Source organism: Pelobates fuscus, chromosome 5 (assembly GCF_036172605.1).
Source record: "Pelobates fuscus isolate aPelFus1 chromosome 5, aPelFus1.pri, whole genome shotgun sequence".
Lineage (NCBI taxonomy): Eukaryota > Metazoa > Chordata > Amphibia > Anura > Pelobatidae > Pelobates > Pelobates fuscus.
The window spans coordinates 342,689,654-342,715,112 of NC_086321.1; the positions used below are offsets into that span (position 1 = coordinate 342,689,654).

Below are 25,459 nucleotides of genomic sequence, written 5' to 3' on the forward strand. Positions count from 1 at the left end.
TCCTCCACCTCTGTGATGGGAGGCAAAATAGTTGGGGCCTTACAGACTACTTCCTAGACCCTCTGAGCAGTAAGGTGGAGAGAATAATAATATTAAATGGAAATTGCTGTAGTGTTTATGGTGCCAGCAGTAACTGGGTGCCCTCAACAAACTTAGTGATTAGTGCACTCAGCTGAGGCTGTCAGCCATTCAGCGTGCAATCTACAGCAGGACTTAGCTCAGTGGCGCTAACTGGAAGCTTGCAGAAGCTTCTGACAACAGGGCAGCTGGAGGCAGGCATACGGTGGGACCCAGGAAAGTTGGCCAGACGTTTTAAAATGATTTGACTACTTACTCTGGGAGGGCACCCGTGCACTCGAGCCATCATAACCTTTATAGCATGCTGTAGTGGTTAGGGTGCTTTGAGTGTTTCTTTAATTCTGACAATTTTCATGCTTTTTACATGCTATAGCGATTTGCTTCTTGTTGCAGTTGGCCTGCCTCTACTCTAGGCACTCGTTCTCCAAACTATTTTATAACATCACATCTCAAACGGCAATATAAAATGGGAAACTCCCACTAACCCAGCCTGCTGTAGTGATTATGGTACCAGGAGTACCCACGTGCCCCCCAAGAGTAAGTAGTCAAACAGTTTGAAAACGTTTAGACAACTTACCTAGGCTCCCTGTCTCCCCTAAGCTCCGCTTACTGAGAGCGGCCCTATATGGCCCTCCTGCATGGCTAAAAAGAGTCTTGTTTACCTGTGGTCTACAAGTGCTTAGACTTCACAAGCTGTGGTAGTGCGAGCCTTGAGAGGTAATATATCACAAATTATTTATTTGACTTCGGATCATACATTTTTTTATTTTTTTTTTTTAATGGCACGTAATAAATAAGCTTGCAAATAACTTTGGTTGAGCATTCTTGTTTTAAGTTATAGAGTCATTGGCTTTCAATGATTTAGTTAGTTCTTAGTTCAATGATCAAATATTGCTGTAAATCTGTGGCTGTATCAGTCTATAATATCCATCCATCTATACATCCATCGCTCTGTCCATCCATCAACTCCTCTGTCCATCCATCAACCCCTCTGTCCATCCGTCCACCTTTCTGTCTGTTCTTTTAGTAAACTAATCCAAAAGAATGGAACGTGGTAAATTACGCTACATAAAGCAGAGTAAACATTTTAATAGGGTAGTTATTCTGTCTCAGGAAACACTACAGTATCTCAGTAAACAAGAATTGCTAATTGGCATATATTCTAACTATACCCACAAACATAATGAGCTTAATTGGACACTTATGTGCATATTTATTTACTGTCATACGCCCCCCCCCTCCAAACCTACACTAATATTCATTTTGCATGATTAAAAAGTGATATTATAATTATAGATATAATGACTTTCACTGCCACTCTAAATATTGGTGTATCTGACTGGTTCTAGAACAGTTAAAATGTAGTATTACTTAATGTTGAGGTTTTACTTTTAGCGTGGGTGTATACAATCCACACGGAAATGAAAAGGAAATCATGTATACTTCAAGCATACTTGTTCAATGAGCTATGTTTTTAGTTGGACTAATTTTGCAATTTTGAATCTTTTTTTTTCCTCCTCCCCTAATGCCTTGAATTAGGGAATTAGCAGAATGCGTGAATGCATCATTTTATTTCTCTTGCGCTCAGTACATTTATGTGTATGTATTTCCAAAGTGACATCGGTAGTCAAAGCTAAGGAAGGGAATCTCTGGATAATGTGTTTGTTCAGGCACAGTAAAGACAATTCCGATTTTTAAATGCTTAAAGGACCACTATAGTGCCAGGAAAACATACTCGTTTTCCTGGCTCTATAGGGTCCTTGGGTCCCCCTCATCCTCATGGCCCCCCTCCCGCCGGGCTCTAGAGTGAGGAAGGGGTTAAACACTCACCGTTCTCCAGCACCGGGCTCCCTCGGCGCTGGGGAATCTCCTCCTTCTTCTGCCGTCATCGGATGAATGCGCATGCGCGGCAAGAGCCGCACGCGCTTTCAGCCAGTCTCATAGGAAAGCATTCTCAATGCTTTCCTATGGACGCTGGCGTCTTCTCACTGTGAAAATCACAGTGAGACGCGCGGAAGCGCCTCTAGGGGCTGTCAATGAGACAGCCACTAAAGGCTGGATTAACCCTAAAGTAAACATAGCAGTTTCTCTGAAACTGCTATGTTTACAGCAGAAAGGGTTAATCCTAGAGGGACCTGGCACCCAGACCACTTCATTAAGCTTAAGTGGTCTGTGTGCCTATAGTGGTCCTTTAACTGACGCCCAACCCATGTGTTCCCTATTAAGGGTTAATAAGTGTGTAGGAGTTTAGGAAAATACCCCTCTCTGTCTCATTAGATATTTTTTTTTACCTGAGCTGAAAGCAGCAATGTAAATTGTTAGCATAGGACTCACCTAAGAGTTTTGCCTTGGTGTGGTAGGTGAGCGTGCACTCTAATGGCCATTAGAGTGGTAGTAAAAACCTCCAGTTATTTAATTGGAAACTATAGTGCCAGAAAAACAAAGTTAAAAACACCTTCTGCCACTACCTCAGTCCAATGCCAATGTCCCTCGGTGCTGGCTTGGGTCCGCTTTCACTTTTCCCCTGCAAATGTCAGCCGGTGGGGGGGGGTGGGGGGGGGGGGGAGACCTAATGCGCATGCGCGGCAGTGGCCATACTTGCATTATGATTTCCCCATAGAAAAGCATTATACAATGCTTTCATATGGGGTTTTGGGTGACGCTGGACGTCCCCATGCACAGCGTGAGGACGTCCAGGGTCACTTAGGCGACCAGAAATTGCCTAACGGCCCAGAAGTCCCTCTAGTGGCTGTCTGGTAGACAGCCACTAGAGGTGGCATTAACCCATCACCTAATTATTGCAGTTTCTGTAAACCTGCAATAATTAGCTTTTCAGAACTAAGCGACCTGGGACAAAGCACCCAGACCAATTCATTAAACTGAATTGTCTGGGTGCCTATAGTGTCCCTTTAAATGTGCATAGGGATTTTGGATAGTGCGCAAGTAACTCTTTCCCTTTTTTTTGTTATACTACAGCCAAATCTGTCGTATCTATCTTGGTTTATTTCTGTTTTTAAAATGTCAAGATTCATGGATTGGAATGATGACAATAAACAACACAAATCTATAACTAGTTTGATCATCTCACGAAACTACACAGTGTACCTTTTTACCAACTGTATGTTTGACCTGTTTTGAATAAAATTATAATAAATAAATAAATTATACATCGATGACGCCAAACTAGGCTTCCTCTCACCTACACACCAGATACCCACCAAAGGTAGAAGGATATTTCTCAAGTGCCCCCTACTGGTTGTAATGTGTAATGTGTTCACATTTGAATACATAAAAAACATGAAATAGTCCCCTTTTAATTTTTTTTTTAGATCTATTCAACCTTTATAACAAATTTTTTTAAAACTACTTTATATACAAAACAGCATTACATCAAAAATATACGTATTTTAATGTTTCAGCATCTGTAGTGAGCTCCTTGCCTCCTAGGACTTGAGTCAACTAATGATACATTTTGTCCCATGAATCATTGCACGGAAGGGCTTCGTAGACACAGCTGGAGATTCTGGGAGTTAAAGGGTCAGTTGTCAACGTTCTACTGTAAAATTGCAGCTATACTACAACTTCCAGGATCCCCTGCTGGCAAAGCTTCTCAGGATTGTACTAGTTGATATATGGGGAGAGATAAATATAGCTTTCCCTGATGCAAATTGTAGAGGATTTTACAAATTGGACAGAGTGACCATAATCTAAGAAAGAAACATATGTTACATTTGCCATACCTACCAAGTGTCCCTTTTTAAGAGAGCCAGTCCCTATTTTGGGTCCAAATCCCTCTGTCCCTTTTTTCTATCCTAATGTCCCTCTTTTCTAGGTGCTCCATATAGTTGGAGTGTATAACAGAGCTCCACAATAATACAATTCACAGTAAGTTGTATTTAAACCTCGGTAAATGTGTCTGTAAATCAGCTTGTGTAAAATAAGATACATTGTTCTTCTTCTAAATTACATTTTAGTTCGATAAATTGTTATTGGTAAGTCACCTAAAATTTCTCTAAATAACCCCGCCCCTGACCACACGCCCAGTAACACCCCTAAAATTAAAGTTTTATTCTTCGTGCATTTGAAATGTTGGGAGGTATGCATATGCTGTGGTGGCTGGAATGTCCCTTTAAAGGAACACTATAATTACCCTCTGCCTCCGTGGACCCCCATCGGTCCCCTCCTGGCCATAAAAGGGTTAAATAACCTTTTAAACACTTACCTGATTCCAGCACTAAGGTCCCTTAATGCTGGGTTGGACTTCTCCGATGTCAGTCGATGGGGTATACTAATGCGCATGCATAACTAGTGACGCACATGCATTAGGCCTTCCACGTAGGAATTAATTGACTCACTAAACTCTGTGAAACGGCCAGAAGCACCTCTAGCGGCTGTCAGATACATGCACAGTGACATGTATATACATACACAGAAGCACACCCTGACACACATACTGATCTACATACTTACACAGGTATACATACACATTAACACACAAATACATACATACACACATATACACATATACACACTGACACATACAACCACAGACACAAAAATACACATACTGGCACATGCAAACACAGACTTACACACTGTGACAGATGCAAACACACACATACTGTGACAAATTCGAACACACACACACACACACACACACACACACACACACATTGTGTCACAACTACATACACACACACACACACACACACTCAAACACAGTGACACAGCTACACACACACACACTCAAACACACACAATGTGACAAAATTACACAAATGTAAATTTTTATATTTGCAGCCACCCTCCTGTTAGCTTGCCTTTTGTTTCCAGGAAGGTGGCTGTTTGGAGTCCTGCTGCTGGATGAGGGGAGAGAGTGTTGTGGTGTGCTGCAGCTCTTCGGGCATGAAATACCCGGGGCAAGTCCCATGGAGGGGAGGAAGACTTCACTGGAGGACGACATCTCAATAATGCTTGAAATAAAAGCCTTCTCAGGGTCTTGATTAATGCTAATAGGTAGATATTGGGAATGAGCAATGGTAGTAGATTCCAGGATATAGCCATTTTAGACAATTTTCAAGACCCATTTCTCTGACATGAACTGAGCGCAAACCTTGGAGAAATTGAAAAGTCTGGCTCCTGTCCCCAAGGACTGAACTGGCGCCCCATCAGAATTGCTTGGCTTGTCTGGATGATCCTCCTTTGCCACGATTAGATAGATTCCAGTAGTAGATTCCTGGATATAGCCATTTTGGAGAATTTTCAAGACCCATTTCTCTGACATGAACTGAGCGCAAACCTTGGAGAAATTGAAAAGTCTGGCTCCTGTCCCCAAGGACTGAACTGGCGCCCCATCGGAATTGCTTGGCTTGTCTGGATGATACTCCTTTGCCACGATTAGCTTTTGAATAGGAGAGACCTCCCTTCCATGTCTGCGTTCTGGAGTATTCTCAGGTCTGTAAAGCCCAAAATCTTTGTCTTGAAAGGACCATCTCTCTTGAGGAAAGGACCACTTGGGACATTAATCTTGGGGAAGAAAGGCTTTATGTCCTTTAACTGCTCTCTTTATACAATCATCTAGATGTTTTCCAAAGAGCATATCCCCTTGAAATGGAAGGGCACATAGACTATTCTTTGAAGAGGAATCTGCCACCCAATTTCATAGCCAAAGAGTAAATCTTGATGCTACAGAGAGAACCATGCTTCTTGAGATGGACCAAACCAGCATCAAACTGATCAAAGCATTATATGAGAAACCAATTGCCAACCTGAATTTTTTCAAGGCGTTCAAAAATCTGGACCTATTGACCCCATTCATGATATCTTCCTCGATTTTTCTGCTTGTTGTAGACTGTCTGACTGCGTGGTGGATATAGGAGAGTAGAACTGGATCAGGCTCTACAGTATCCAGCTTCTGCTTTAAGACAGGCCATAAAAAGTCTCCTTCCAGACAACACTTTGTCATCACAGGCTTCGTAGAAGGGTGTCTTGTCCTTTTTATATGAGGATCTGTGAGCAGAACTGAGAAGCCAAGTGTCAGATAGAAGGTATTGTAACGGAACGCCTGACACCCCAACTGGGCACCTTCCTCTGACGGATACTCCTAGTGCTTCCCGAGGGCTCCAAGCACTCCACCAGACACCATAACCACCGCTGACCCCACGAACCGTCGCAGCTTGGTTGGGGTCTCGCCGTCTTCCACTCACTCTGGACCCAAGACCAGGATCCAGCTTTCAGTAGGTAGGCCTCTCTTATAATCCAGAGAGCAGGAGCCAGTAACAAGCTCTTACAAGAGCTTATACTCAGGGGAGTATTGTGATATAGCAATCCTCAAGAGTGTAGTTATCCCATCCCCCAAACATGAGCCAAGACTTCATGAAGGGGTAAAGCAGGTCTGTTTAATGCACACAAAATGACTTTCTTTTACACAAGTTTTCAGGCCAGAGGCACACCCCCTGGACCTAGTGGTAAACTGTGACAAAAGGGACACAAACCAATGGGAACACTAATTAACAAAATAACACTCCCACATACACAGTAAAATCCCGCCCCTCTATACTGGAGATTATTGGCTTAAGGAACTGCAGTAAACTCAATTATCTCAAGGTACAGAAAATATCTCTATTTTACACGAACAGTAACATACATAAAAATACATAATTGCTATTATATTGAACATAATCCCCAGATAGCTTGGATCTGAGCGCTCAATATATCCGAACAGCGCTCAGATCCCACGAACAGAATAAAATCGCCATGGGGGGTAAAAGTTTAGCAAGGGCTGATGAGAGATTGAGGAGGAGTTTAAACTGGTCTGGCAATGTCCCTGGGACAAGGCCCTGGAACACCATGGAACAAAGCACAAAAAGGAGGGAAATTGACAAACGCAAATCAAAAAAGAGGAATAAAAGGAAAGGAGTCCACCAGCAGCTCTATAAAAGGGTAATAAAACACACCAAGGCTAAGGAAAATCCTTTTTATATTACAATGTCAATGGTACTCATTTCCTCTAGGACAGCCAAGATGGATGGGAAAGCCAAGGTACCCCACGACTCCACAATCAGGTATACGTACCCCATCTGAGAATTATCATCTCCGGGAGGTTTAGCACATCCAGCTGCTAACTATAGGGTCACTGCAGTGTAACTCCCTGGTCGCTAAGGTGTCCTGAAGAGAGACATTGAACACCCAATGGGCTAATGATATGCTTACACCCAAGTAAGCCACCAAATAAACAGGAGGTGCAAAACATCCTATGTCCAAGTAAAATGGACATGTAAAAAGACTACGGATGTAGGAGATGGAGTCTCTTTTTAATGAGGTGTTCCTGTCCAATTTAGGAGTGGGAGGAGCTATACCCATCTGTAGTGCTGCCATGGCCTATATCCGAGAAAAGAACATATCGGTAAGCATGGAATACATTGTCTATTTTATACCCATGTTTCCATCAGAAACAGGTTAAATATGTTCCTTGGCATGTGTAAACATGATGGTCCACCCATAATTCCCTTACAGAAAAATAATTATACCTATCATTGCATCAGAAACAGGTTAAATATGCTCCTTGGCATGTGTATTGTCCAATTTTCTATTATTTTTATGTAATTTACTATAATTGCATTATACAACTGTTTTATATCAGCACGTGGATAGTTTAACATATGCAGTCTAGCACGTGAATAGTTAAACATGTGCAACTACTTTTTGCAACTTTGTATCAAGCCCAGCAGCAGCTGTTACCCACATTTTTTTGAGTGACATCAGAATCATTACCAGGTATGTGGGTGGAAAGGATAGTGACACCTAATGAAAGTACTGGGCATTGCAGCCAATCATCCCATCATCCCAATATTCTCTTTAGGATGCCCCTTTTGGAATAAGTCTATTCAGGGCTCTGCACAGTGGGGACCCATAGGAACTAATTTTCCATATTATGGCCTTTTCAAAAGATTTAATAATTCAGATAATCTTTAAAAAGTGCTTAATATGTTGAAAAATATTTTGATGTTTTTTTATATATTGATATTTATTTATATGCAAGGTATTTTTTAATATTGTAATATTTTGGGGAAATTTTTTTTTCAAAGTTTATAAAAAAAATATGAAATCATTTAAAATAATTTTTCAAAAGGGGCCTATATTTGCAGAGAGAACAGAGTTCACACCATACCTCCAATGAAGAGAGAAGCACTGCATTCATACAGAGCACCCATTGAATAATACAAATTTCAGATAAAAGGAAAGCTCAACTTACATTTTTTTCTATATTGCCATCTCAGCAATATTGCAAACATTCTCTCCTATCCTTTAAAAGGTCACCAGTCTGTTCAGCCATCAATGCCATCCAAATATGGAGGAAGGTTGTCTTGCGAATAGCAAAGTGCAACTTCCACATTTGCGATTCAGGAAAGCAGGATCAAAGTGGCTCAAAAATGGTTTTGCCATGAATTAGGGACAGTGCCCACAGCCTAATTGCACCATAACCAGCGGTCTTATGTGCTCCCAACTTGCGCCGTTACAGTCCATAATGAATGCGGAGGCGAGGCTCATCTTCCTGTTCGCCTGCACCGCCCGCGCCACACTCTTCTGTCAGTCCCTACACTGGCTTCCTGTAAGATATAGGGCTCAATTTAAAATGCTCCCACCTATCCTCCCTAATACACAAGTATGTCCCGTCTAGGCCCTTATGATCTGCTGAAGACTTACGTCTATCTTCTGTCCGTACTCCCACCTCTGATGCTCGCCTTCAAGATTTCTCGAGGGCTGCACAATTCCTGTGAAACTCGCTTCCCTCCTCCGTTAGATGCTCACCCAGTCTCCACTCCTTCAAAAAATCACTAAGAACTCACTTCTTCATAAAAGCGTATCAATTAAACTGTTAATAGCTCCCGAATGATTCCTCTCTTGCAACTGTCACTAGTCTAATACTCTCCTTACCTTTTGTGTCACGTTACCCCACTCCCTCTAGCATGTAAACTCATTGAGCAGGGCCCTCAACCCCTCTGTTCCTGTGTGTCCAACTTGTCTGGTTACAACTACATGTTTGTTCGTCCACCCATTGTAAAGCACTGCAGAATTTGTTGGTGCTATATATAAATAATAACATAATAATAATAACCATTACAACGGCATATTGTGGTCATGGTGTTTAGACTGTTCCTTTAAATATTGACAGTATATTCACTTGTAGACTTTTTAAAATATTATTTGCTTGAATAAAAACATGGAAAAACGCGTTACTCTAAAATAAACAACAAAAAGAAAATACATGTCTTTGTACAGGAGAGCCCTCTAGTGGATAAGAATGGTAATTATTCAGTCAGTAAACTTTCCTCTTTATAAACCGTTATGTATAATAAGTTCATTTTTATTTGCTCAGCGTGTGTATTGTATAGTCCGTTATAACTCCCAGATATAAATAAAGGGTTTATTTTTTACTTTTAATGTGTTATTTCTGTATTTAGGGAAACATTTTCCCTCTAAAGTTTTTTTCTTGTCATAATTGCCACACATTGGTTATGCTTTGATGTTCTTCCTCAACGGAATCAATGGATTTTAGATATTATTATTATTATTATTAATAATATTTATAAAGCGCCAACAAGTTCCCGCAGCGCTGTACAATACTTAGACTTACACATTTCTAATATGGTTGTTATATTTTCAAACTCCGTTAAACTGGATCTTTATTGGAAAACTTGATTTGCAGCTATTGAATTAATAACTAATAAAGAATAATTGCAATATTTAGTATAAATATGGATAAAGATGTTTGAGGACGTATATTGTTTGAAACTCTCTTTTTAGTGATTTTTTTTCTGTGAGCAAAATATAATTAGTTTGTTCTTTCTTTTTTTGTGAGCAAAATATAATTAGTTTGTTCTTTTTTTTTTTTTTTTTCTTTTTCTTTTTTTTTACAGATGACCCTGGTAACACGAGATTACTCCCACAGACGGCTAGTGTCACAAATGAGTTCCCAGAGTATGGGACATCAGAACACAGAGAGAATGACCCATTAGAGACTGGCTCTGTAGGAGAACCAGCACCATGCTTAGAAGAACTAAAAGAACTTGGCCCATTAATGCAGAATGACTGTTTAACGGAAAAGTGTAAGCCATGTGTGCAGCAAAAGCAGAAGAACAGAGAGGGAAGTTTAGAAGGTGATTGTATGGATACGCAGTGTTCTTCAAAAACTTTGATGTCATCTGGACAGCTTAATGCAGAGGCCTTAGATGATGGCAATTCATACCATGTGTTCCCATCTTCAACCGAGGAGAACAAATTGGACCATCCCACAGCCAGTCCTAATTTAGCAGAAGAAGACCTGGTGGTTCCAAGCCAAGAGAAAACCTCACAATCGCCTTTAACGATAGTAGCCCCCGCAGAACGGAAATCTTACTTATACGTTGAAAGGGAGCTAGCTGCAATTTCTGAAGAAGAAACAATATCTCTGTCGGAATCCTCATTATCTCAGATTACAGAAATTGCAGACTTTCCAAAATCACAGCATATTAGTATTCAAGTTTCACCCGCAGTCGTAGTAGACGGCAGCACTCCAATGGAACGGGATGCAATGGAAAGCTGTGCACGGAAGAAGGCTGATGGTAATGAAACTTTTGGGTCCTCTCAAGGGGAATCTCCAGCAGGACTGGTATATACTGAAAGTGCTGCTATTTATAGTAAATGTGCTTCAAAGGTACAAACAAATATGGTAGAAACATGGGATAAAAAATCTCCTCCTGCAGATGGGGAACATATGGATACAACATCACTTATATCAACAGGTACAAGCAATCACATTCCAACCTCAGAGAGGACTAAGGGAATAAAGGAGTCATCAGCCTCTGGATCTAATACATTTCAGCAGCATAATGGGATAGACAATGACGTCTTCAGTAAGGAAACAGATGAACTGCCGGTGTCAGGACAACTTTTCCAAAGGTAGTTAATTTATTCAAAAACAATTTTAACATATTTGGGGAGTTCCAGTGTTGGGTACTTATTTTATGGTCACTATTAGAATCTTCAGTAATGTTTGAAATGCTATAACCGAACAGTAAAAAATAATAGAATTGTGTATCGTCCCTCAAGCCATTGGTATGTAAGCTATAGTACAGGTGTTGGCAAACTTCCAGATGTTGGGGACAATATCTGGAGTGCCTAAGGTTGCCTACCCCTGCCTTAGTATTATGTACCCAGAATAAAGCAGAGAGTTTTGATAAATAGATTTACAGAAAATGCTATTCAGCAGGTTTAATCAGCAGGTACCTATCCAGCAATGGTAGAACTGCAAGTACTATTATGCTAGGAAATAGTTGCTTTTTAAGATAAATGTGTTTACAGGTACCTTGATATTATTGCAGTTGAAGTTCCTTAAAAACAAAAGAGTAATTTTTGTATGCCACTGATATATAAAATGCGATTACTTGCAGCATTAAAATAAAACAATTGCTTTGTTAAATCTGTCTTACTTAAACTAACCAACCTGACCATCTTTGTAAGGACATGATACACTACTTTGCAGGTCACATAACAAAGAGGTCAGTCTATAGAGTTTCAGAAGCCTGAAAGTGTTAAATACATAGTTTACTATATAGAATAGCTGAGCCATATAGGATCCAACAGTGACCTTTCTAGGAGCTCAGTGGCTTTTGGGATTTGGTTAGTGGTGACGAGTTAAAACGCTCCATTGAGAACACCAGTTACTACCATTTCTCCAGATATATTATTGATGTCACGTGTCTTCTGTGCACAGAGAATATGATGGTCCTTATAAATAAAAGATAACAGTCGTTTGTAATAACTGGTAAAGGAACACTATATGAATTACGCATACTTGACATGTAGAATTTACATCGTGAATAATATTGTATTGGGAATACAATTTGTGTTCTGAGAAAGGGCAAATCTACATGTTTCTTTTTTTCCCAAATGAGCATGACAGGTCAAATTTTACATAAAATTGGTAATGATTCTTAACAAATATGGATGGCAGTGATAGGATGAGAGCGCTGGGGTGGCATAAACCATGTGTACTGATAATGAAGAAGTAACATTCTTTGTAATCTTGGCGGCAACTCTGATTTCAAAAAGATACCGGAAAACAGTTTGACAAAAAACAGAAACACTGCTTTGTTACCCTTAGTTTTCTATCCCCAAAACCACAGTAACGAGGTGTAGTGATTGTGGTGCAGAGAGCCTTTAGCCTAATCTCATCTTGCTAGACTGTTCTTCCTAGGGTGACAAAATTGTTACCTGTATTAGAAGGAGTATGGATGTAAAATAGTCGGGGGGGGGGGGGGGGAAGGGGACGCAATAAAAGACATGTCAGCCTGCAATTTTCACATGCCAGACTGATAGGCAGCCCCACCAGGATGCATGCTTCCCAACATTTTTGATTTCGACGATATTCCAGAGATATAGTTTCATGGCCGTCCCAGGGTCGTCCTAACTTCATTCCCTGGTGTCCCACTTTTGAGGACACTTGAGAACTGTCCCTGAAAGTGTAGCATGAGCTCATCATTAGAAGCACTTGCTCTATGTTCAGGGCACCAGGACCCTGCAGAGAGCACTGAAACTGTACTCCCTGCATTGTCCACTCTTGGAGGGCCATCCTGTTTGATTGGCAGGCAGCCTGGCGTCTATTCATGCCAGGCTGACCTGGCAATTCTCAGAGCGGACCTGCTCCTTTCGAGGCAGGTCCGCCCTCTTTGGATGGTGTCAGTGAGCGGTTTACACCAGCGCCCCTCTTCATGGCATAGTGATGTTGGGAAGTATGGTGATGCCCACGTGCAGAGTGATATTGAGGGAGTCCTTTGATGCACTTGCTCTGTTAGTATTGGGAACATTTCAGAAGTGGAACACCAGTCAACAAGCCTGAGAGAGCAGCTCCATATCATGACTGTCATAACAAATATAGAACTGTTGGGAGATATTAAAAAAAAAAAAAACCAGTTTGAAGCACTTCCAATTTTACAACAAACTAGGAAAAAAATTCCCTCTTGACTCCAGAATGGCAGTCAGATTTATCCTTGGATCAAGCAGTTATTACCCTACATTGAAAGATTATATCCTTGAATATTCTGTTTTTTTGCAAGTATGCATCTAGCTGCTGTTTGAACATCTGTATGGACTCTGATAAAACCACTTCTTCAGGCAGAGAATTCCACATCCTGATTGGAATAACTCAGCTATGTTTCCTGCTCGGCTAATTTAGACTAAAATGATTTTCTGTTTCCACAATTTCCAGTTAAGAGCACTAGTTCTTTATTATATATATCTAATGGTGCTTGATAACATTTCTCTCATTTTGAGTTGATCCGTGTTTTTTCTTCAGGACAGCTTTGCTTTTTTTTTTTTGTGTAGTTTTACACTATAGAGCTGGTAATTTTGGAGAATATTGTGGTTTCAGGCTAAATTCCTCTATTGGTAATAAAGAAAATATTTGGAGAAGTGAGAAGAATACACTGACTAATATTTTGCTGATGCGTGAGGTTGTTAAGAAGAAAATAGATACATCTCAAGTTATTTGTATACATGTATATGTGTAATTTAATTTCTTTAAACCAATATTGCTATGTAATTCCCTTTAGTGACTGCACTGTAGAATCCTTCCTGAGCAGGAAGTTACTGAAAAAAGTGACAAGTATCGTTGAAAGTCCATCTGTATAACTGAGCTTGTTTTCTTTTAAGGTGGCAACTCAAGGCAGTCTAGTTTTTATTTTCAAAAACTAATTTAGTTGTTCTGCTCAAGCCCTAGGATTGTAGCTGAAGATCCACAAGAAGACTTTCTCAGGTCAAAGAGATGTTCGGAGGACTCCACTGACCTGTACAGTTCCCAGTTTGAGAACATACTGGACAATACCTCCTTATACTACAGTGTGGAATCACTGGACACCTTGTACTATGAGCCTGATAGCTTCTTCAGTTTTGAGATGCCACTCACACCAATGATACAACAGAGGATCAAGGAAACTAGTCATTTTATGGAGCGGAGCTCAGCATCTGATGGCCAGCAGGAGTTTCTCAAAGTTGATTCTGGCACCGGAATAACGATGGGTTATTGTAATGACATTATCAACGGCCTGGACAAAGTCACCGGAATAGAGTTTCCTAAAAACACTGAGGAGCTGGTATTCTCAGGAAGGTAAGATGACACTCTTGTGCATTCTGTTTTCACTTGCCAAAGTTGTACACAAATATTATGAAGATAAATAGGAATAGTTGCTGTACATTGGGCAGCATTGTAAGGGTAATCATAGGGGCTACTGACATTCCTAAATCTGGATGAAATTATTATTTATAACAATCTATTATATTTCTTAAACTTTTATTGTAGGGACTTTTCATCTGGTCCTTTTTTTTTCAACCCCTTTTAGTCCCAGTTAAAAAGATCTTGAGTAGAAGAAAGCTATAATAATAATAATAATAATAATAATAACAAAGTATTTAACCAGGAAAGGCACATTCAGATTACTCTGGTTTTCAAGTACATCCTAGGGGAATGAGAGGGACTTGGCAAAATGTAACAAAGGCATTTTTGAGTTATAGGCCAACTCCATTCTGTAGGACATACTTGAAACCAGTTGTAAGTTTCAATGTCGTCTTCCAGGGTATTTCATTTGAGTCGAAAGAAGTTGTGTAATGATTTCGGGGGAACTGATAAAATTCTACTTTGCATTACAGATATAACGATCATATTTAGAAGATTTTGTCAGCATTTAACAGATGTAGAATACAAATCTATGTTCATCATAGGCAACGCGTACTTGCTCACTGTTTATATAGCCAGCCATTTTCAATACATCGACAATAACGGCATGACTCCTTCTCACCTTATCATTTCATTCTAACTTGTTGTGAGTTATTTAAACATTGGTTTTCATTAAGTTTCAGCTGTTTTTGGAGTACGGTATTTCATTTACGTGTGTGAAGTTTCACTTGTTTCTTGTATTTTGTGATGTAAAAGAATGTGTGCATTTTATTTCACACGATGCTGGGTTTACTTCGAATTTTCATTTTACTCTTGGTTATAAAATAATTGATTCTATAAGCTATTATATTTTCATTTTTTGCAGAATTGACTGTAACATTTTACCAATGTTGCCAAATGTAGAATGATGTCCGTAAGCCATTGACTCATTGAGTGCAATAACAGGTCTGGATTAAGAGCCCATTGGACCTGGTGCTGATAATTACGCTGGGCCTAATTACAGCGTTTTATTGGCAGAAAACACTAAAACAGTCATACCTCCCAAGTCTCATTTATCAGGTGGAGGTGGTGCCTAAGGGTAAACTCACAGAATGCATTTATAAGAATACACATACCCTACGCTAATCTCTCACTTTCATCTCTCAATCAAATTCATACCAATCAACATCGGCATCCTGTGAAACGGAACGTTAGTGGACAGGGTAAAAGGAGGTGGGCCAGCGATGCAAATCACTTCAATGGCACTTTAATGGCAATTGCATTGCCCGTAAAGGGGTCTGGTCTGCCCAATTAATTGGAAGGTCAGTGTGTGTGAATGAATGTCAAGCTACCTACTAATAACACAGTTTGATTCCTGGAAGAGTTTGTTTAGACTTTTATCATAATACGTATGCATGATCTGTGACACCATAGGACATGTTTAATAACAGCAATAGCACATTCTTTGGGAGGTATGGAATGGCGGATTGAAAGAGCGTCCGCCAGTGTGACCATCAGAAAACCAAGGAGCGGTGCCAAAGACACATAGCCCCCTAGCTAGTACGCTGTGCTGTGCGTTTATAATGCTTAGCATGTCCCCGTAAGATATTCCTTTTTATTGATGCGTTGACTAGGAAAGCATTTATAGAGTTTGAAAGTCAAACTCTTCTGTGCCTGTACCAAGGTAATACCCGAATGATTAAGTGCCGGGAAACCTAAACCATTGATCTGACAGTGGCTTATAATGAAGGATCTAATTGATTAGCATGTTGTTTCAAATGAGTGTTTCATAGAATGAGCAGAAAGAGTCATTGCATTGTCTGGCCTGATGTGTCTGCAAGGGAGGGCTAGTTCCCATTTCACAGAGGAAGCCACATATGAGTGAAAGCAGAAAGGGGGATCTTTTACCAGCACCTATGGACCTGGGTGTCTGTGCGTGCTTGTCTCCCGTTTGTTTTGCAAACAAGGACAGGACCTCATATTAGTAAGTTCTGATCCATATCACACCTTTCCCTTTTTAATGTTGTTTTAGATTTGTGTAGATGTTCGTATGTTGCTTTTCTGTGCTTTCTGAAATCACTTTTGTCCAACAGAAGTTATGAGATCCAGCTGTGTCTCTAGCCTGCTTTGTATTACATTATTTTTTTAAGGGATGGGCCTTAGTAGCATAATGTGGACCCACACAGTGGTGGACAGGCCTCTATCTATAATGATGAGTATATGACATACAGAGCTCTCAAACTGTCTGTACAAAAGCCCCCGAGACTTTCAGACCAGCTATAATGCAAATTAACGTATGTGATGCTTTAAAGTTATATTTTGACCTTGTAAAAACTCATAACTATTTGATTTTGGAGATTTGTTTGAATGTATGCTGTTAAATACATTTATATATTATTAATTCTGTTTTTTGTTTGTGTTGTTATTAAGCATATTATTCATGTAGGCCTTTAGATGAATATCTGTGTATAAAAGCATATATAGAAATCCCCAATACTTTTATTAAAAGGGTCATAAATATCCGGTTTGCCAGTAATAAGGAAACTGCCAGGGCAAAAACATGAAATTAAAGCAAAACGTGCCTCTTCATATATTTGCATCAAAAGGGGCAAATGTTAGCGTGAGCAGGCTTATTTTTTAAATATTTTTCTGTCTAAATTGTTCAGGGTTATTATTCACTAACGTGAGAATTGTCAGAATTTAATGTGGGTTTTAAATTTAAAGGGACATTACAGGCGCCCAGACCACTTCAGATTATTTGGGACATAAGGACATCCAGAGTCAGCTATTTCCCCATAAGAAAGCATTGATTCAATGCTTTCCTATGTGGTGGCCTAAGGCGTGCGCGGCAGTTGCCGCGCATGTGCGTTAGCTGCCGCGCATGCGCGTTAGCTCCCTCTTGTCGAGGGACGTCGGAGGAGGCCAAGCCCCGAACCAGTGCTGAGGGACATCGGCACTGGGATCAGTAAGTAAATAAAGGGAGAGGGGAGGCAGAAGGAGCTTTAGTGCCAGGAATACAGCTTTGTATTCCTTTCTTTTATAGTATCCCTTTAATACCAAAATTGCTGCCCTGAAAAAAGTGGCCTTAAATTTGAACTTCACTCTGAATTCTCAACTGTTTGCACTTTAGTGAATAAACCCTATTTGTGTTTTATGTTTTAGTGATTTTGCAGTGTAGTAATGCAAGCATGCCTATTCTGCCTTTGGCAAATGGGATATGGTTAATTTACCATGAAAAGGCCCAATTACATGGCACCATACAGTAGTTCTTTTGGCAACACTGTGTAATACTCACATGGTGCAAATACATTCTGAACAAGGCTTGTAAACATTTAACCTCAAATATTCTCTCTTTCTTCTAGTAAATCAAACACATTTTCATCAAATGATAACCGAACTGCGTTTTCCATCATTTATTCACGCTACCCGATGCTTTATTCAAAAAAGTTCAATTTTTCTTAACCCTTTTTGCGTTTGATGGGTTAAAGCTGCATTGTAAACAAAGTAACAGCAGGTCATGTTGATATTTGAAATAGTCACCATGACAACAGAGTCTTGGTACCTTTACAAGAATGTTCATCTTGTGATGTCATAAAACAGTGTAATGTGCCTATCAAAGGAACCATTTAACTATTGCAATTGTTAGAGTATTTTTACAAAGGTGAATATTGGCAGAATTGAAGAAACATGTCATGCACTATAACCCCCAAAGCCTGCTTTAGGGGTTATGGTGCCAGGAGTGCCCTCCTAGAGTGAGTCGTGAAAAACATTTTAGAGTAGTTTGACAACTTCTGGGGACTTCACTATTTTATTATGTCAACTCCCATCAGCCAGAATATCATTAAGGATGATAGGAGTTTTAGTCCAATAAGGGAAGGCAACTTCTTGCACTCACTTTGCTGGGACATGAATTTCTAACCGCAGTGGCTTCTGTTTTTTTCCCCCTCTAACCGCTGTACAAAGGATCAAAAATTGCACAAAACTGATGTTGCCAGGGAGGAAAAGAAAATCCATCTTAGTGGCAGAACTACCAACGGTGCAGTATGAGGGGCCCATTTGGTGGCCCATGGCCTTAGTGCCACCCTATGGGTATTGTTGCTTTATCACTGAACAGGGGCCCTGTCAGGCGCCGTGATCCTTTAAAAACACATCCTGGCCCCCGTGGTTCCTATGGGTAAGCATTTCATTGGCTCGGATTATCAAGTTTGATCTCAGCCACGGGGCGGAGCAGAACCAGCTGCGAGGAGACATTCGTGGGTCAGGAAAAAGGTGAATAAAGTCACCTTTTACCTTGATGACAGGGACGCCAGTCACCTAAACGGCATTATTACAAGTAAAGTGTCAGGAATATATGTTCGTATATTGAGGCAATGCACTGACAGTCCATTTATACACTCTGTGTGTGAGAAAAGTGTGGGTTCGTGCTGGGTAAGCCTCAAAACATGAAACCAAACCGAAACTAAAGAGCAGAAGTTGTACACAAGCTAGCAGTCACTGTCAGAGCGCACGTGTTGTGTATCCACAGACACTAACTTTCTCTGCTCCACATGCAGTATTAATACTCGCTTTCAGTGACAGCTTTTGTAAATTACTTTTCCAATTTATACTGGCAGAGATTATTAATTAATACAGGCCTTCTAAATAGTGTAGTATGTTCTATGAATGGCGGCATTACCTTTAACACATTGCTGCTATGACATTTATGTCTAGAAAGAAGAAGTAGTACTCTTAGTGGTATCTGACGAGCGACCTGTGAATGAAATAATATTCCAGGAAGGAAGCTGTTAGAAGTATGATTGTATTATTTATCTGCCTCATTGTTGAGAATTGAGATCAATATCCTCATGCGAATACGTGTCTAGTAGCTAAGCACAAAGTTGGTGTAGAACTTTCAGTTGGTACATTACATTGTATACATACCTCCCAAGTGACCCTAATTAGGAGGGACAGTCCTTATTTTGAGCACATATCTCTCTGTCCCGCTTTTCTATCCTAATATCCATTTTTCTAAGAGCTCCATGCTGTTGGTGTGTGAGAGTCAGAGTTCCACAGCAATAATACTCACAGTATTGGGTCTTCAAAGTACAATAAATGTGTTTAGAAATCAGTCTGTGTAAATGAGATACATTGATCTCATTCCAAGTTATATTTCAGTTGCATACATTGTTATTAGTAAGTCACATCATGTCTCTCAGAACAGCCCGCGCCTGCCCACACTCAAAAAAAAATTAAAATGTCCCCTCTTGGTCTGTTTGAAATGTTGGGAGGTATGTAAAAATTAACCCCTAATAATGTATTGAAGACTACTACCTAAAAAGAAATTAAAAAGTCTGACCATTGTACATTTATTTAATCTTATTGTATGTGCCATTTGTCTGGAATAAAATCTTAAAAAATATATTAATTACTAAATAAATAAATATTAATAATAATAATAAATTAGCAAAATGTTGACTTTATAGGCTGGCCTCTTCCTCACCAGGAAGAAGCTTACCAATCAGAAGCCTCTTATTCTAGCCTATGGGATCTGTTCTTATCCCATGTTCTTACCGATTTTTTGTGGGATAAGTCAGGGGTGCCGAAAAGTTACATCCCCAGATGTTGTAGAACTACAACTCCCATTGATGCTTTGCGTGCCTTTTGGAATGCCTTTAGAATGGCAAAGCATCATGGATGCTGTAGTTTTAAAACATCTGGGGATCTACCTTTTGGGCACCTCTGGTATAAGTGGCTTATACACCAATTCATCATATAGAATATACCAATGCAGCTGCTATCAGTCTGTTTAGTGAACTCAGGGGAAGAGAGGGTTCAGTCCTCGAATTGGACAAAAGTCACACAGGCAACCCCAAACCAAGAATAAAAGGAAAAGGAACAGGACTCTTTAGCCAACCATTTTATTATGCGTTTCTGCGAACGATTTGCAAATTTAGCACCAGCTTTGAATTACGTTTATTAATAAACTCAGGGCCGATCCTAGGATCACTGACTCCTGGGTGTAATATATTTGGTGCCCTGGGTGGGTGTGGTTATATCACTAACACCTCCCCTTTAATAACATAATACTTTTAACCACACCCATTTTCTATGGAAACCACCATAGACCACCTCTTTTGGCCCCTCCCCACTTCACCAGGTAACATGTTACCCACTTCTTGCAGTGCCAGTTTTACCACCATAAAGCTTATTGGTGCCATCTTTGTGCCCAATCTCAGTGCTATCTCTGTTCCTAGTTCGATCTTTGCTCCAAAATAGCTAATCAGTCTCATCGTTGTGCCTAAATAGATTAGGATCTGTAGTGGGGAGTAAGGGGCTGTAGGAGAGGGTTAAGTTGTTTTAGGGGGGTGTTTATGGGCTGTAGTGGGGCATAAGAGCTGCAGTTAAGGGGCTGGAAAAAAACCCCACAAGTGTATTCCCCCCTCCCTGAGATTTATCTTGGGCCAGGGAGAGTGGAATCCTGATGGCTAATGGTCTAAGGCGCCGAGTGCGAAAGGGGGAGCCTAATACAAGGGGCGGGCCTAAGACGAGGAACGGAACTTCCTGCTGCACTCCACGGCAATGCACCTCTATCTGCAAAATGCCTTGGTGCTGTGCACCCCCCTGCACCCGCCCAGGATCAGCCCTGAATAAACTGTAATATGCGTCAACGTTTTCCTGGTTCCCATTGTGTTCTTTTAATATTTTTTGTAAAAGTTTTATATCCGGCTCCTTAAAATATTACATAAAAACCTATATACAGTATTGTTACACCATCAGGTTTATCTTTCAGCGTGTGTCTCAACATGTGAAATTTTTTTTACCATGCTAAAATCTGTGTGTTGTTTACATTTGAGCTCATAAGGTATGTAAAACCTACATATAGAGTTGACTGTGCCTTTAACATCTTACAGGGTTCTGTATGTGTTATATCTAGCTAGAACGGTGTCTTTCAAAAGAGAATATTTTTATAATTTATTATTTTTCATTTTAGTTTTCAGCTATTCATCCGGAATATTTGTTAAAGTATGCTAGGAATGAGTTGGCTTCTTACAGTGTGATTTAGAATCAGATATAAATTACACTAATAATAGTGTGTCCAAAATGTTTTAAACAAGTGTTTTGACCCTAGCCATTAGTACGTAAACAGGGCCTCTTGAATTATAACCTTAATTGTAGTTTAACTGGTATTCCCACTTCGGCGAATATCTTGGAGCTCCATCACCTACAGGTGCCTTTCCACCGTGACAAAATTAAATAAAGAACATTGGTATGTTAATTACATCAATCGATCTGTAATCTTCCCCCCCTCAATCCATTATTTTAAAAGCATATATTTAACAACAAAATGTTTTAGAAAAGCCTTTTTTGCTGCTATGGAACTAAAGGCATTCAGCCTATCACCGGGCCCTCATTGTAGCACATGGTCACAGACCAGAATTAAGCAGCCCCGAGAGAACTAAGAATGAGACAGGATTTCCCATTGGTGAATTACTATTGTATGCTGGCTTTGGATATTCACTGATAACGGTGGGCGATCTGTAGCTTTGTTGAATGAAAATATTGATCTGTGTTTTAAACTGATATACCCAAAGAAAGTTTAGTATCTCTTAAAAAATCTACCTAAGGTACTGCCCAAGGATAATGACTGTATCTGCTCCCTCAGAAGTGTCACTAGCCCGCCCCCAGGCCTTTCAGCATTTCATTGCTACCTGAAAAGGGACATGTTACTGCGCAAGTTCACCTGTCCCACAGGTTTTTTGCACCACAAGCACTCCAATGAACTATAGTTAGTGAGGAATGTATATAATTGATACACGGTTTAGATATATTAGCGCAAGAGACACAAAGGTGGTTGTCATTAGATGTGTGCTGCTCCCTTGTATGCCATCAATGGGGTGGCCTGTGGGATTGACAGGCAGCCTGTCGTGCATTCATGCCAGGCTGACCTGTCATTGCATCAGGAGAACCTTCCCTCTTTCCAGGCAAACCTGCCCCCTCTTGTTGGCCACAGTGATGCAATTCAGGCCTACCCACCTTTACACCCACCGACATCCCACTTGCAGGGACAAGGAACTTGGGAGGTATGCTTTACGTTTATACCATAGTATGGAGGTTAAACACTTGAATCCCATTTATACCAATATACTAGGCATCAATAAGGAAACAAAATGAAGAATCAAGTCTCTGTCATAGATGTGACTTTTTTTTCAGAGCTCTGATTATTCTGAACTAGATCCTTCTATACAATATTGTACCATACCATACCAATGGGAGATACAAAATCGTCACAGTAGAGGGCATTCCAGGTACACATGACGTATATAGCCAGGAAAGGGCCCGTGGTCTCCCAGCATGCATTTGCACTAGGTTTACAGACTGCCCTGTACAGCAGACAACAAGAGCACTGTTACAACAAGATCATATAGCTAGAAATACCCTGGAATAGCGTCAGGCAGCTGTATATAAATACACTCATACTGAGCTCGTTGAGGACTTTCATGAAAAAGTTCAAAATGGTGTCCAAAATTAGGACTGTCCTAACATAATTTAGCCATTTAAAAAGTATGAAACTATTAGCATATGATTCAAACTAATATTACAGTGTTAGAGTTACTCGCATTTTGAAATTGCATCAATTATAAGTAAAAGCAAAAATAAAAAAAGAGATCCTGTCTGTAGCGGTCTGTCTATTAAGGTGTATATAATTCTGGCTACATAGTGTAATGTGCACCTTCCAACCAGTCTTACTTTTTGATACATTACACTTTAACATTCTGTCACTTTTTTCATACAATACAAGTTGCCTTCAACTGGCCTTACAACATTTTTCTTAATTGTTGTATATGTAACTCACCTTTTCATAAATAACTTGAATTTTTACATGCCCATAGTATTGTGGAGCAGAACATTATTCTTATTGTAAATCTTATTGGCTACTTCGCATGCACAGATAAACAACACGCTGAGTAAAGGGTCCTCAGTCTCTGACCGAGGACCAGACATGGCCCTAAGGCGACTTAGGTGGCCTCGAGGCCCCCCATCAGCGCAAGGCCTTAGGCGACCGCCTAAATCGTCTAATTAGAGAGCCACCTCTGACCTGCAGGGACAGGGTATAGACACCAGAATCACTGTAGTTGTTCTGGTGACTATAGTGTCCCTTTAACAATAGTGTTTTTTTTATGTATTAAACTCTTGCATTCTCAGTGTTGCAGGCTACAGGCAGCTTGTTACAGGCTACAGTGAAACTGATGGGCTGTGAAAGGCATTCACTTTTCTGCAGTCAGTGCAGTCAGGTCCCTGATAGGGAAGTTCTTGGATAGAAGGGAGGTCACAGGGTGCTGGAATGAGAGGAGGAAGGAGGGGCTCCTAGGGAGGGGAGAGATGGGAAGTCCTTTAACTTTTTAAGCTCTGATCCTTGCCCTGAGCAGTGTGGGGGCATTCTGGGAAAATGTCATTGCAAATCGTGCATCTTTGTATCTGTTGTTCATACAATAGCAACAGTGAAGAGCCTGACTCCAGCACGCTCGCAAGTGGAAAGTTTGAAAAGGAGTTTCCTTAAAATGGGATGAATGTTCATAATGCTTTAGTGACAAAGGTAATTTCTCTTTTACACAAATCCTTTCTTTTACATCTCTCTAATACATCTGCTATGCACATCTCGTTCAATGTGCTCAGAAGCCGTGAAATGCTTGTGCTTTATTGCCAGTTGAGAACCCATTCTAATTTGGGATTTTAGTTTACATCTTTTAGAAAATGTTATTTTTGTGTGTTTTCAAAATCTTATGTCTTTGTTTTCATAATTTTATGTTGCATCTACAAATTACACTAAAAGAATGACCAGTGCGTATAACATCTTTCATAAGGGCTGAATGTCTCAGAAGTGTGCTTATGTACTTTTTGTTTGTTTTGCAAACGGTAATGTGTTCAGACAAATGAAATTCGAGATGTGGGATTTAACAACAGAACAGCATGTCTGAGGATCAATTTAATAAAATAAATGATTATAGAAAGAGCAGTCCAGTATGCCCTCATGTTGCTGAATGAAACTTTTATTTATCTTGATTTATGTCGGTTAATCCTTGCATTATCCCAAACATAAGGAATTGGGAATTCTTTGAATGTCTTACATTGATGCAAGCCCCCTTTCCCCCCCAACCATTCCACTCTGAATGAAGACTAAATAATGTTCTCTTTAACTGTCTGAGTGCTTCAAACGTGCCCTATGGTACGTTTACGTTTTCCTAATGGAATGTTTCGTTTCTGGCACCTCTTGTAAATCTGGGCATTGGCCACCTAATAAAGAACTATTTATAGACATCTGGCTCCTAATGAATTGGATTTTACCATATCATGCAGACACCTACAAGATGTATGACCAGACATATGGACGCGTTTAACCTTTTTTTTTTTTTAATGTATAATGTAGGCTTTACATAGTAGGTATAATAAAAAAAAAAAAAAAAATATTAAGGCTTAAATTCATTAAACGGAATTGTACTTGTAATTGTAATTTAGACCAAAGCTGAGTTGAAAAATAGTCAATCTCAGCTATAGTCTCATCTTAGTTGTCTAAAGGGTTAACACAGCACGCTGTTTTGGCTATGATGCCAGGAAAAACATGGGCACCTTTCCCAGTAATGAGGCAACCGGTTTGGAACGGTTTGCCCTTCTAACTGGTCCTGTCAGGCGCCGAGGCTTCTCTCTTGCTGGTTGCGATGTGCATCCGCCTTCTGCAGGGCTGCAGAAGTCTCCGATTCCGTCGCCATTCATTGACTGAGAACGTCAGCTGACTGCTCTCATCCAATGAATGCAAGTCTGTGCTTGGAAATATGCATAGAATTGACATCAGCCAGAACTATTGTTACAGGCTGGCTAATGACGCCCCAATGATGCTACCGGTTGTGGAATTACACTCCTGGAAGCAAAGGGATCAATCTTCTTATGGGCAGTGTTTCGTAGCAAACCACTGCACATAGAGATTCCAGGCACCATGACAACTTCAAACCAGTGATTTGGTAATGGTGCTGGGAGTAACATTTTACTTTTATATTTTGTAATGCAGTATTTTTTTAAACTTTTTTTTACAAACTACCGTTTAGTGAATAAAGCCATACGTAAGGATTGTTAAGAATGCCTTTGTATAATTAAGGGAATTATTATTATTATTATTATTATTATTCTGTTTTGTTTTTTTTAAAGATAAAAGTTAAA

General features: G+C 40.0%; 1 protein-coding gene across 4 annotated transcripts in view; it reads left to right on the plus strand.

Annotated features, from left to right (window-relative positions):
* PSD3 (pleckstrin and Sec7 domain containing 3) overlaps positions 1-25,459 on the plus strand; it is a 492,046-nt gene that overhangs the window by 170,041 nt on the left and 296,546 nt on the right. For 3 of the 4 annotated variants that reach the window (XM_063455812.1, XM_063455813.1, XM_063455814.1), the window contains 2 exons: positions 9,999-11,019; positions 13,832-14,224. In XM_063455812.1, the coding sequence (XP_063311882.1) occupies positions 9,999-11,019; positions 13,832-14,224 (1,414 nt within the window). Of the gene's footprint in view, positions 1-9,998; positions 11,020-13,831; positions 14,225-23,739; positions 23,844-25,459 lie in introns of those variants that run through there. The other variant, XM_063455815.1, reaches the window with a different exon arrangement.